The sequence below is a fragment of the Podarcis vaucheri genome (assembly GCF_965113315.1).
Source record: "Podarcis vaucheri genome assembly, chromosome: 2".
Classification (NCBI taxonomy): domain Eukaryota; kingdom Metazoa; phylum Chordata; class Lepidosauria; order Squamata; family Lacertidae; genus Podarcis; species Podarcis vaucheri.
Window position 1 is genome coordinate 63,663,331 of NC_138760.1, and position 14,658 is coordinate 63,677,988.

The following is a 14,658-nucleotide window of genomic DNA, read 5'->3' on the forward strand; positions in this document are numbered from 1 at the left end:
ATGGTCGGGTGCGTGTTATAGAGCGAAAAATACGGTAATTAAGCATGGCTGTGGTATAAAGCCCCCTTCACACAGAAAGGCAGAGCTTTCCAAACTGTCGTGACACATTACTGTGTTGGCTGCAGTGTGTCGTGTGAATGCTCTTATAAGGGGTTAGCTTAACCTCCAGTTTGCTAGTAAAACTGAATTACTGTGTCACGAAATGATGCATGTCCAAAAAGGGTGTCACCAAAATGAAAAGTTTGGAAAGCTCTAGTCTAACCTATCTGAAAGGGTTTTTTTGCGGGGATAAAATGAGCTAGCTTTCCATGCGTGCTGCCCTTAATTCCTTGAAGAAGAAAACAAACACAATACAAAATGGAGCCAAAAAAAGATAATTTGTGTGCTTAAGAAAACAAAAGCCATTTTAAACACCTTTATTAGCAATAATCTAAAACATGAATTGAAAGGTGTTTGCATGAAATGTAAAGTTTGTTTGGGGATGTGTTCCATGTTATTTCAATATGTTGATTAGTTGTTACTTGTAAAAACTCAGTCCAAAGTTTTCAAAAAGTTTAATTTAACTAAAGAGAAAGGATTAAAAGCTTGAAATCTTCAAGAAAGGTCCCCTTCAGAAAGTGCGAAACTATAAAGCCTTCAAAAACCCATTGCTCTAAGGCATCCACCTGTCACTTCCCACTTTCTACATAATTGTCACTTTTTATTGATCCTTTTAATCCCTTTTTCTTTGAAAATCTGTTGCCAGCTGATGTTTCATTACACCAAAGAGAACTCTGTTTTTTAGTATGTGTATCCCCACAGGTAGCCTCATGCTGAGAGCTAAACCATGGCCACCACTTTTAATTTGCTTTATTGTAAGTATTAATAGCTTATATGTGTGTCCAAATTTAGATGATGTAAGAGAATTCTATGGTGTATATTTATTGCTACCCGGATAACTGCTTTTAATTTGATTTCAGATGTTTGTGCCATGACACAATTTCTCCTGTTCGCTAATAAAATGCATCGCCTCCTCTGACAAATGCAGGCTCATTTTTATGAAATTACAACCTCTGGAACAAAAGATAAATCCAAATGCACCCAAATTATAAATGTATAAAACAACATTTATTTACAGCAAGCTTTTCTTTATATAAAAAGTACAGCATCTCATTTTAAGACAATGCAGACATAATAATAATAATAAAGCTCTTTATGTACAAAAATACAATTTTCATATGAATGAAAGTTCTTGAATAAATTAAGCTAGAATCAGACCCCGTCAGTGAATGCTCTGTGTCTAGTCCTACTCAAAAACAAGACAGAAGCAGCAGAGGTCAAGATCCATAATGCATGAACCCAGTTCCTTGTCTGCCCTCTTTAGGGACTGATCATGTCAGGGTTCAGAGCTCTGCCAAGAAAAAAGCAAAGCTCCATCCACAGCAATTAGAGTCATTGAGAATTTTGTGAGCTAAGTACCTAGCAGGAGGCCCTGTGCACCCAGCCAAATCAGCCCTCCCTAAGCCTTTTCATTGTATTGTCAGGGCGTTCAAACCAAATTTTCATGCTCATTTTTCTTCATTAGAGTTCTACAAATTGTAAAATTGACTTTTCACCTTGTCTGTAGCAGCAAATCTGTCCCTTTTATTCCCTTTTCTAAATCATATTGATGCCCAAGAGCTCAGGGCCAGTGGAAAAGAAGGAAACAAAGTGGGATTTGTGACATTCAGAAAAGTGCAAAGGGGAAAAAAAATTAAATTAAAAAGCAGGGGCAGGGAGAGAGAAAGAAAATCTTAGCAAAGGGAGCAAAGTCTTCTAGTGAGCTGGATCTTGATGCCACGACAGCCAACTGGAGGCCAGCCTAAACACTGCATTACGTTGTTCACACATCTGGGTGTGTATGAGAACATTTTTTAACATCACTGACTTTTTGGGTTGGAGATGACATTAGTCTGAGGTTGCTTTGATGTGAAGAGCACACCTCCCCGCCCTGTGTTTTCATGGGAGCCTAGAGCCCAAGCAGGCCAAGCCACCGGGGCAAGCACTGATCGTTTTGCAATGCTAAGACAATGGGCACTGCCCAACCAAGGAGCAAACCGCCCTCGTCTAATGGTACTGCACAAAGCAGGAAGTACTCTGCAACAAGTCTTTGTGGAGGCAGCGGAAGGAGAAGAGGTTCTCCGTATGCCCGTAACAACAGTCTTCCGATGTTGTTGGGCTGCCAGGGCTCGAAGTGCAGGCAGAGAGGGAAGAGGTGGCTGGAGAGGCAGTGGAGATCCAGGAGCCTGCGTCACTGCCAGGGCTGGGCGGGTCTGCGGAGCTCAAGAAGCTGGGCAGCACCATCTCTTTGGAAGGTTTCTGGAGGCGCTGATCAGCCAGCCTCAGCGTCTCAGAGAGGGCCCAGATGTAGTTGTGGGCAAAGCGCAAGGTCTCAATCTTGGTCAGCTTGGTGTCATCAGGGAAAGTGGGGAGGACGCTCCTGAGATCGTCTAGGGCCGCGTTGAGGTTGTGCATGCGGTTCCTCTCCCGGTCATTTGCCTTGACCCGCCTGGTCTTCTTGATCGTGTGCAGGACAGCTTCGTTCTTGACCTTGGTGCGCCCCCGACGCCTCTTCCGGTCCTTCTCTTCCTCGCCCTTCAATTCTGGGGAAGCGAGACGCTTGGGGGCGGCCAGGGAAGGGGCCTGTAGGCTGCTGAGGCTGCCTTCGTCGTCCGTGAGGCAAAAGGGCACGTCGCTGCTGCTCTCCAGGTCAGAGTAACTGGTCTCCAGGGCCGAGGACATCCTGTGAGGAGGAGGAAGAGGAGAAAAAGAAAGGGGGCACCATTATTACCAACTCTAAAGTGGAGACAGAACCACAAGTGAACTAGAGAAAAGGAGATAAGGAGATGCATTGCAGAAAGTTGGACCAGATCATCCTTGGGGTTCCTTCATTTTTACAATTCTATGAAAAAAGGAAAACTAAAAATGATTTTTTTAAAAACAGTATTTTTTTTAAAACCCACACCAAACACAAATAACGTGTGAATGTGAGGTTGTTTTTTTTTTTTTAAAAAAAAAAAAGCCCAGTCAAGAAAAGAAACTGAAGGAAATGTTTAGCTTTTATTCTGCCAGCGTCAGTGCAGTTTCCTTTCAGGGCTGAAGTTCAAGTTTGTCGTTTGTGTCCAGCCAGCACAGCTGCACCCTCTTCTGCCCGCCCAGCCCCTGCGCCCATCCCTCTTGCCTGCCCCGCTGCTACTCACTTGCTCAGGGCGGCCGTCCGCACATCCACGCGCGCCCAGCCCCCGAGTGCAGCAGCGGGAGGACGGCGAGAGCGCCGAGGTCTCTCTTCCTCGGAGATCCCGGCGGGGAGAAAAGCGACGGGCGGGACACGCGACCCCTCTTGTCTCTGAAGTGATCTCTGCCGCTATCAAGTCGTGTGAGCAACGAGTGTGGCACACGACTGGCCTCAGACATCTTATATACCCCGTAAAACAATGGGCCTCTCTCGCGCGGCTGGCCCCCGGCGCCCCCCCCCCCCGGCAAGCTCCGGCGGAATGAATGAATGAATCCAGGCATCAGGTCTGCCCCGTGCGGCACTTTCCCCTATTTGCATAATTTATGCGCCGAGGATTCCGGGCTCTCACGGGAGTGTGCCTATAATTACCGCGGGCCAATGGCGAGGGAGAGCTGCCGGGGAGCCACGTGAGCTATCACTGGGCTAAGCCTACTTGTTTGAGCTTCATTAGTCTATTAAAAGGGGAGGGGGAGGAGGAGGGAGATGGGAACAAAGTGATTAGCCTTCGCGAGCCCCCGGAGGAGCCTGGGCGAGCGAGGCCGAGCGCTCGCAGCCGAAGGTTCCAGGGGCCATTCATTCATTCATTCATTCAGCGGTGCGCCAAGCGGGAATGCGGGGGGGGGGGAGAGGTTGGTTTCTTCCCCCGCCTCCCACCTCATCCCATCCCCGCTTTTCTCCTGCGGGGCTTAGTTCTTTCAGAGGGGACCTTTTCTGTCACCTCGTGAATAAAGCGCCAGGGATCACTGGAAGACATCAGCAGAGACATAGTATCACCGCAGATTTCCAGGGAGGCACAATGCTCGCTGCTTTTACGGGGTAAAGAAAAATCACCTCCGTTTTGAGGTCTCTTGTCTTCTCTCGACCGACCCCGCAGAGAAAGAGGCCGGAGGCAGAACGGGGAGCGGATTTGATATATAAGTCCTTCTTCCCTTAGGCAGCCAGTCTTGTGCTGAAACTCCAAAATACATCTCAGTTTAAAGCTTTCATATATTTCTGGCTAAAATAACGCGTTTGAACTCTGTTGCATATAGAACGCACAGAGTTGATGAGAGAGAGAGATTAAGTCTGGTCCTGTGCAGGGTTACTCAGTCCCACTTGGTCGGTTGATACTTGGTCCCCGTTTAAGTGTATATGGGATTCAAAGAAGCAAAGAATTGGAAGGGGTCCAGTGGGTCATCCAGCCCAGCCCCCTGCAATGAAGGGATCTTTTGCCCAATGCTGGGCTTGAACCTACAACCCTGGGCTATTGCAGGTTGAATCGAAATTAGTTGCTACTAAAAGTGCTAAGCTTTGGTTGCATCACACCCAAATATAACTGGCCATTTCCTGTCATGAATGGTACCCCAAAATTTCCTACCTCGCCTTGCCTACTGGCCAGCCTTAACTGAATGTATTTTTCAGCAGATGCTGAATGGCCCTCTCTCAAAGGCATGGCAGCTGCTTCCTTCTGTGTAGATCCTAGCACATTCTTGTTGACCCCCAAGGTATCTTCCAACCCTATGATTCTAATATCAGAAAAGTATGCTATTAGACCTGTCTGAATATTATTTGATTGATTGATTGATTGATTGAATTTACATCCCACTATTCTTCCCAAAGGAGGAGGTTAAGGTAAATGTGAAGTGATGCTTACTAATACTTTCTGCTGCAATTTATGATTTGCATCAGGGATTAGCATGCTTTCCCCCCCTTTTGGGGGTAATCTGGGAGAGGGGGCACATGCCAACAGTGAGTGGTGCCACAGCCCAAAGTTTGATGGGGCCACCCCTTCTTTTCTACTACCCCCCTTTCATACACTTTTTGTAACCCCCTTCCCTTCCCTCCTCTCTCTTTCTGTCTCCTGCTTCACTCTTTCCTCTCCCTGTCCAATAGGCTACTGGGGAAGGGACAGATGATCTGTTCAAGTTGACAGAGCTCTGAACCCACCACTTGCAGAAGGCTTTTGAAATGAGGCCAAGGGCTACCTGCAGCCCTAAGGCAATAGGTTGCCCACCCCTATCTATATAGGGGTTTTAATTTGTAAAGACCATTAACCATCTTTCTTGCATTTTCCATTCACAACATCCCTGTGAGGCATGCCGCTGCTCCCATTTTGCAGAAGGGTAAATGCACAAGGCCATCTATTGATGCAAGGTCTCCCAATGAGACGTTTCAATGCACTTACTATAGTAAATATATGCTTCTCTTACCTATGCAAACTTGCACTAGTTGGCTCCCTTTGAAATGAGCATTTTGCCAGTAAAATTCACACAACTGATTATTTGCTTCAAAATGGATCCAGAAGGATATTCTTGTCACCAGCTATAGTCCAAATTTCTGTTGTTTGTTTAAATAGATTTTTGTCTTCAACCAGCCAGGGGTCAGGCAGAAAAAAGTCATGTGCTTTATTGATCAGTAACAATTCACCGTAAATAGCAGAGAATTTTGGAAGCACCCATAGGTTGAAATTTGTTTGCATAATAATCTATTCAGTGAACACTTATGAATAGCAAATGCCCAGGAATAATGAGGACTAATTCATTTGCAAACAGAAAGAAATGCTAAATTTATTGGATAATTTATTCCCAATGAATAATTCAGATTCGCTCAATAGCAGGCAGTCTACTAATTTTGTGAATAAATTGTGCAAGCCGGCAAAGATAATACCACTTGCGCTTTTGGGGTCTGCGTTTGATGGAAGTCAATTGGAGAAGACTCATTGACATGTAGAAGATCAAGAATGGGCATTTGACTGGAGAATATATTAAGATAGTTGCTAGCATGTGCTCAGATTTCCCTGTTTCACTGAAAAATATTTGAAAGTAACTCCATTTCCGTCACAACATCAGCTTATATTGTGCTTAATTTTTAAAATTTTAACATTGATGGGTATTCAAGGGATGTAATATTAACTTTGATGATTGATCTATTCTCTGGTCTTTTGTAAAATGATTTGCATCATTTCCCTCCAACTGTTCCTTATTCAAAATGGTTTTTGAAACAGCGTATGTTTGTTCCTAGTTTTTTGCATTCTGATGCCCGGATAATTTGCTAACATTCCAGTCCATTTGGTGTATAAGTTGCTTCACAAAATTCAGAACGCATATTTTTGTAGACGTTACTGTAGTTGTTATTGATCAATTGAAAATATTTCTAGTGTGCATTTCAAGGCTATGACCTTACAAAGTGGCACACACAACAAAGAAGATGTATAGACAAGAATTTGATAATCAAATAAGTATGAATTGCCAAGAGGTAATTCATAGGTCTAAACAAAGCCACAAGATTTCAACATAGAAAATACATAGCTCAGATTCACATAGCCTAAAACACATTAAAGGAAGGAAGCCTGGAAGATAAATGTTTTAAAGACCTGTTTGAAAGTCTGCACTGAACAAGCCAAGCATAATGAATTCAGAAAGCACTTCTGTAACTGTCAGACCACTACGAAGAAGACCCTGTCTCTCATAGCATCAAGCTTTCTGATCTTAATTGGCTGCCACACGAACAGGACCTCCATATAGGTGAAGGCTGTCATTTAGAAAACATCCATAATTAAAATAAAACAAGCACTTGAAAACATTAAAATAGGAACATACATAATTAAAACACACAATAAAACAATCTCATTAAAGTGACACAACAATAAGAGTTTCTCCATTCTTTGAATCAATGGCTGTCATTTTAGAGTTTATCCAGACTCTGGCAGCTTCTCCCATGGCTGTTTCAATGCCTTGACATCAGCTTTTCATTCAATAGTTATCTAATATATGTCTATATTAGATATAAAACCAGTCAATAACCTTTTCCTACAAGAGCAGGCTCAGAATGAGTTCTTGTGCAGCACAGTAATATGCATGTTTACTCGTGGGTTGCGGCCTGATTCAAGGTGGGTTGTGACAGGAGCACTAACACCATGCAAATCTGTATCATATATTATCATATATCGTATATCGTATGGTGAATGAGTAAGAAATGGTAAGTGTGTTAAGGATTACAGCCTTAGAAAATTAATTATCGTTCCTTTTTCAAAGTTTCCAAAGTTCAGATCTCAAATGTATCTTTGATATTAAAAAGTAATTCCATGAATCTTAGAACCCAAAGAAACTTAAATTCATTTCCATATTTAGAATTCCAAGCATCGTGCTTGCTAAGTATGTTTTTAGGTGTATAAATGTCTAGTAATAAGGGTTATAGAGACAGATGTGCAAATGGTGACTATGGCATTTGTAAAAATGAACTTATTGTTTCAGTGCTGAGGATGTGTGGATTAAGAAAGAAATGTATATTTATGATGCTTTCCTGTCCATTCTGTTCTTAAAGAGATTATTCCACAACAACAGCTTTGCCCTTGCTCTATGTTTATTAATACTGTGCTGCTGGGTGTCCTTTAAGGAGCTGCTCCTCGAAATGGTGGGATATCTTGAACACCGTCATCCCCTGAGAATTGTCACTCTGAGCAAGCGAACAAGAAGCATCAGGGGATTTCCCCATGAGACATATCGGAATCACTTTGCAGTTCAATAGTTAAGAGTATGGAAAGAAACAGAGTCTCTTGTGTTTGCTGACACATGATTAACTAGTTAAAAGCAGTCCAGCCACCTTCCCTTTTCAAAATCATCATCCAGCCCAGTTTACCCAAGCCAGACACTTCACTTTCGAACTGTGCACACCAGACAGTGTTCACAAGTTGACTCTCATCAAGGGCATCAACAGACCTGTCACTTACAACACCACCAGGCCACCGCAAATCTCCCCGAAATGACCTGCAGCAGGCTGGTGAAATTGGCACATCGGCCATGTTGTGGTTAAGCGAATGCCCACAGATAGTCAGTTTTTAAGGGATTGGTTTCCAGTGGCCAACATCTGGATGCTCCAATATTCACAGGCTTAATTCACAGGCTGCCACAGCAGCACTGGAACTAATTCCCGACGGTCTGACCCCACTCCACTCTGGTAATACCATTCAGAGGTATGTTTAATAACAGGGTTACTCCCCGTGCCAACATTGCCTACCGCCAGGAAGGGTGATAATGCTGGCATGGAAAGGAACCAAACAATTTGTCTGCCTATGACTCTTCTTTCTTTGGCAATCACTCGTAGCCGAGTAAGACTGTCTTCCATAAACATGGTTTTAAGTGACTGTGGAGGCCAATTCTGGATCCACACATCCTTCCACAGTAGGGCCATAGGTTTCTGGGTGGGAGTTGATCACAGTGTGGATTTGCCAAGCGTGCCTTCCTCTTAGCACGTTTCTATCTTGCGTCCTGAATTGAAGTGTCTTCAAAGCCCATGACACCTTTGGTAAAGGCTGTTCTCCAATTGGAGCACTCGCAGGCAAGTGTTGGTGTTTATACTACATTTTAAAAGATTCGCCTAGAGACAGTGTTTAAACCTCTTTTGTTGACCACCAGCATTACACTTTCCATTTTTAAGTTTGGAATAGAGTAGTGGCTTTGGAAGACGATCATCAGGCATCCGCACAACATGACCAGTCCAACAAAGTTGAAGTTGAAGAATCATTGCTTCAACACTGGTGATCTTTGCTTCTTCCAGTACACTGGTACAATCCCTGTCATGGGGGCAATATATGAATCATGCCCAAGCCCTTGTTCCCCAAATTTAAGGATGATCATAGAAATAAATTCTCAGATTAATTTTCAAGCTAAATGATGCAGCTCTTGTGCTGTCATTTTCAATAATGTTATGTTTCATTTCAGATCACACATTGCAGCCAGCATAGCCAAGGGGCAGAGATGATGGGAATTGCAGGGCAGCAAATCTTGAGGGTGAAGTATTCCCCACCTCTGGTATGCTACTTCTCATTTTCTCTAAAATTTTATGTCCAGCGTTTGGGAGTGTTGATTAAAACAGTCCTCGCCTTCCCCCCGTAAACTGAAAGGGTTTTAGTATCTGGGAAGATAAATAGTCAAGCAAAGAGGTCAGGAAAGATGTTCCTAAGGGATTTTGCATACACACCACATTTACATGGAAATTGTAGTGCAGTGATCTACATTCTACACTCACAAGTTTGGAAGAGACGCAGCGGTTCCATATTTCCTCCTTTTTATTTTATACACATTTTTGGAACTCAGACTGGATTAGTGTTGCCTGTGAGCACCGTGTATTTTGTTTGCAGCAATTACAATGTTTTAATGAGACAACCATAAAATCAACCATTAATTATTTTGTTTCAAACACTTCTGTGTCCTTTTGAGGCAGGTCTATTTAGAAATAGTTTAGAGAGTAGCCTGCAGTTTTATTCTTTCTTCAGTATTATACACAGGAGTGGAGAAGTCATTTATAAATAATTACACAATGTTTTGGGTCTTTGGGCTTGTATAATATATCAAAGCGATTAGTACACTCATTGTTCCATTGTAAATGGGGCTTTCCCCCCTTTGCTTCCTTTCAGTTTCACTTGCCCTGTATTCTATCCAAACCTTTTTCTTGAAATCCTTTGTCTTCTTCATTCTTTTAGCGTGTTACAGTGCAGAGGCACTCTTATTCTTCTTCAAACACTCACAGCATGAGCAAAGAAAGCTACTTCTGTCGCATCTTAAGTTTTTACCATCACTTTCGGACATCCCCCCCACCTCACTTCCAATTTTCCCAGACTATTGATGAGTGGCCCAATGAAGAATTATAACATCCATCAATTATTGGTGCTCCTGGTGTATATTAAAAGAGGGAGCTTTCAAAGTCTCACTTCCTTGGTGGTGGGGCTTTCTTTAAAGAAGCAGGAGAGAGTGAGTGAGCACGCCGACTGATAACCATTGGCTGGGTTTTGTCTCCCTCAACAATATTCCTATTCCACTGATTTTATGGTTATCAGGGTGTGTATTTGAGGACGGCGAGGGGTGGGGGGGGCTTCGCAAGGCATTTAACTTATTTCTTTTATGAGCAGCCTAAACAATACATTTTCAACCCAAACAATATCTGTGCCCGAGTAACAGTTTAAATGTCAGTCAAGCTCTCAGTGGTTGAAAATAAATGATCCCGACACAGGACAGTGTAAAAGCTTCCCCACCCAGCGATTGATGGAAGAGGCCATTTTCAAAGAGAGACTAATGTTGACGGTAACGTTGTATTGGCAATAGGTGCAATTTAACCTTATTACCCCCTATAAAGTGACAGAATACGGTACTTCTTCTTTTTTTTAAAGCTAGATTGCAATCTTGGAGAGAAAGGCCTGCAGCATCTTGAGTTGAAGAGGTCCTTGTGTCTGGCATTTCTGCCTGGGGATGAAAGAGATCAGCCAGGAGGATTCAACAAGGCGATCCTCTGATAGGATTAGACCTGCACGAGATAGGATTGCAATTCAATACAGGGCCACACGAGACAGGGAAAAACAGAACTTCTTTTTTAAAAAAAGTTTCAACGAAACACCTACGTTATTCAAAAAGGTGCCGCGGGAGAAGTTGGGAGAGGAGGCAGAGAATTCAAGCAGGGGAAAGTTGTTAACTTTGACTGTAATTTTTCTCCCACCATGGTTGGAACATTAGCAGAGCTTTAAGAAAAGCCCGATTTGATTGTTTCCTCATTTGTGTGTATTGCTTTATATGGGAACACTGATACAGCCTCCCCCCCCCCTTTTTTTAACCATGAAGAGACAGATGTGGTAGAATTGTAATGAATTTTTTTTAAAAAAGGGGGGGAGGAAAAAAGAATTACTATAGTATTGAACTAAGATTTACACAGAGTAGACCACGGCTAAGTTATGTCCATTAATTCCAGTAAGTCCCCTCTGAGTAAGACCACCATATATAAGGAAGGAAATGAATAACAGGCTTTTGGTAGGATTTGAGTGATTGGGCCATTTGTTAGTTGATTTCATTGCTTCCTGTATATTTACTGGGTTTGGGGTATGGTGTTTTGTGTGTGTGTGTGTGTAACATTTATTTATTTATTTAACAGGATTTGTGTCCCTGTTAAATGCAAATAAACCCTCTTAAGCAGTTTACAAAAAAAGACAAACTATGCATTATTGTTGCTATTTGATAATATTTTGCATTAAGCCTTTTTAAAAACAAAAAACTGATTTTATGTGTAACATGCCCTTCTCTCATCGTTTCATGAAAGGGGGGCTTTTGAATCAAATGCATGGATAAGGTAGGAAAGGAGACGAATATGGTATGAGAGTGAAATTAAGGGCAAGGGGAATGGAAAGGAAATGTAGCTGTGTGATGAGGTTTGTTTCCCAAATGGCAAGAGTTAGGACTTCTGGTCAATATCGGCTTTTCCTTGGTTAGCATTTAGCAATCTGTCAGGTCTTGAAGCCTGTTTACATATGAACAGCCTGCAAACCCTAACCTTCAAGCGGAATGAATGCACATTGCGTGCTTTGGGTCCTGCCTCTCTCTTCTTCCTTTCTCCCTCTCACCCCTCCCTTTCCCTCAGCAGAAGTGGGGATGGATTTGCTGTCATTTGCATAGCAGGTGCTTGATTCTTGTTCATTCTTCGTTAAAGAACTTTTAATATGGGATAAATTGCTAGGAATTAGGTGGAGGCAGGAAATAAGCAGAGGGACTGTCCATAGGCTTCTCCCAGCCTGGAAGGAAAAGAAAAGCTAAAGACCGTACTGATCAACAACAGCAACAATATTCTGCACTTTCTCTTGGAGTTCAGTAAAAAACAAAATAACTTTCTTTGGCCAGTCTCTAAAATCCAAGCTCGAATCTGGTTAAGCAATAATCCCAAAGAAGACAGTAATACGATTACTGTCCCACAGATCTTTGAGTCAGAAACTCTGATAGGAGAGTTTAAAATGTTAATCCCTGGCATAATCCTTTCCTTTGGCATTGTACAAGTGCTGCAGCCACAAGAGATTTTCCTATTTTTCTTCTTCTCTTGTTTTTTGAAGGGGGGAAGAAGGGAGGGGGGAATCAAGCGAGGCAAAATAGGCCCATTGCTTGGAATCATAATGAATGCTTTACTTCAGTGCTTCAATTGTGTTTCGTTGCAGCTCACGATCCTGGGAGGGCTCCCCTTCATCTTGGTAGGAGAGGGGCTGACCGGGAGGGAGGGGGCATAGTGTGTGCACAGCGATGGAATTGCTGGGGGGGGGGGCGGACAGACCAGAACGCCTGTGCATTTACAACTGCTGTAGTATCTGATTCCTTTATAACTTGGTGTTCAGGCACTATTCTATTGGAAACTAGTATCATGCCTTCTCTTTGGCAACCTCTGCAAAGTTCCACACAAGCAGAATTATTCTTCCTCGTAATTTGGCTTGCTCATTTTTTACAAATTTCGGTTCCTTAGAGCGCTGGTATTTTATTTTATTGCCAGTTTCATTGCCAAAAAACATACAAACCCCAAAAGAAAACAAAAAACTCACACACACTCCAGAATACAACATAGGCATGATGATATCTCAAGTAGTTTCAATTATTTCATGTATATATCCCATCTTGAAACATAAGCAATCAAAGTAATTTAAAGGGAACATACTAAAGTACATTGACATTAAAAAGTTCTAAAATGGAATGCAAAAGACAGCATCAAACAAACAAACAAATGGCTTGGGAGTACAAAAAGAGTTTCCCACCACATCTAAAGTTGGCACTATTTCCCCAAGGAATTAGCCCGCAGCTGTGGAGCCACCACCCAAAAGTCCCTGTCTACTAAGGTTGACACCAAGGTAGTTTCTCAGCACTACCATCTGAGAATGGAGAACGTCCCTCCAGAAAGGACTGGGGCCTCCATTAACACACAGCAACCTTCAAGACCTACTTAGGAAAGGTAACTCAAAGGTTTCCATAGCTGAGGTAATTGAAACCTGCTGGGAGAGTCAGGAGGATCACCAGGGTCCCATTCTCAGGGTGACCAAGGCTGAAAGAGGATTGGAATGGATAATCTATATCTACCTGGATTGCTAGAGGAATAATAAAATAACTCTTTATCAGGTACAAGAATTGTCTGGTGAAGAATGAGGTATACTTTTAATGTACATGTGGCCCTTTCCCCATGTGATATAGCATGTGATAAGAGCACAACTCCCTACAGGATGCCATTACACAGTGGTACCTCAGGTTAAGTACTTAATTTGTTCTGGAGGTCCGTTCTTAACCTGAAACTGTTCTTAACCTGAGGTACCACTTTAGCTAATGGGGCCTCCTGCTGCTGCCACGCCACCGCCACACGATTTCTGTTCTCATCCTGAAGCAAAGTTCTTAACCTGAAGCACTATTTCTGGGCTAGCAGAGTCTGTAACCTGAAGTGCCTGTAACCTGAAGCGCCTGTAACCTGAAGCGTCCGTAACCCGAGCTACCACTGTATATGGAAAACAAAAAAGGACACTGGGGTTTTCTGTGCATGGAACTCACACAGAATCTCCTGTACACAGGCAATGAAAGCATCCCATGTTAATCTATCCTAATCATTCTTCCCAGCAGTGAAGTGGATATATCACAAGCAGATGGGCTGGACCCCCAAAATGAACAGAGGCAGTGAAGGCAGCCCCCTCTGAGCTCTGCAGGCAAATCCTGCATTTTGAGGGGAAGCTGGGACTCAGACTCAGACCCTCCCCCTGCATGCAGTGGGATCCCAGAAGTGGGAGAGAAAGATCCAATGTTCCCCATGTAGGATCTCATCAATGGCAAGTTTTAGTCTTCATAGACAGAATTAAGGACAGCAGAGGATGAAAAAACACGACCAGTTTCCATTGCCACCACAGTCCTTAAACATCCCTTGAACAGCATGCAGGAAACGGGAAAAGTCAGAAGGAACCTGAAATAAACCCAGAGATTTACTTACAAACTCGATGCCTCTTCTCCTCAGTAACCCCTCATGGCAACTGGATCTTTCCCTAAAGGCCAAAGAGTAAGACCAATCCCACAAAAAGTTGTCCTTCCCACTTCAGCCAGGGAAATCTGCATATGGAAACTGGCTTCTGTGGTTGGTGTGAATGCAGAGCTGGAGCTGGAAATCATCTATATCTATGCTGGTAGTGAGCCAGGCTTATGAACACACTTAATGCATTTTCTGGGGCCACTAATTCTTGAATGTAACTCATACTGAATCTGGTCCATAAGTATGTGTATCAGAGAACTACTAGTTTTCCCACTTTGTGATTCTATTCCTGGGCAGTGCAACTCTGAAAACCATATTACTAGATTCCAATAGCAGAGGACAAAATCTCAGCCCTATGAAGCAGTCCCAATAGTTGCTTCATGGACACAATGGCCGTTGAATTGGGGAACCGGATCCTAAGATCACACATGAAGACAGCCCATCTCTTGTGCCAGATCTCCATCACTAGCCTAAAACTAAGCTTTAGAACTATTAAGCAAGGTATTGCCATGGAGTGCAAATAGGAATGTAGGAATGTAGAGAATTATAATGGAATTTCTTTCCGAGAGGTCATAAATAGAGACAAGTCAGTCAGCTCTGATGCACTTGCTAAGCTTAAGATGTTGCATTAG

General features: G+C 43.0%; 1 protein-coding gene across 1 annotated transcript; it reads right to left on the reverse strand.

Moving 5' to 3' along the window:
• Window positions 1–1,129: 1,129 nt before the first annotated feature.
• NEUROG1 (neurogenin 1) lies at window positions 1,130–3,403 on the reverse strand. The gene is made up of 2 exons (XM_082212220.1): window positions 3,219–3,403; window positions 1,130–2,761 (listed from the first exon to the last, which is right to left on the reverse strand). Exon 2 carries the CDS (start codon window positions 2,758–2,760, stop codon window positions 2,086–2,088), a length of 675 nt encoding a protein of 224 aa, XP_082068346.1. The 5' UTR covers window position 2,761; window positions 3,219–3,403; the 3' UTR covers window positions 1,130–2,085.
• Window positions 3,404–14,658: the final 11,255 nt, after the last annotated feature.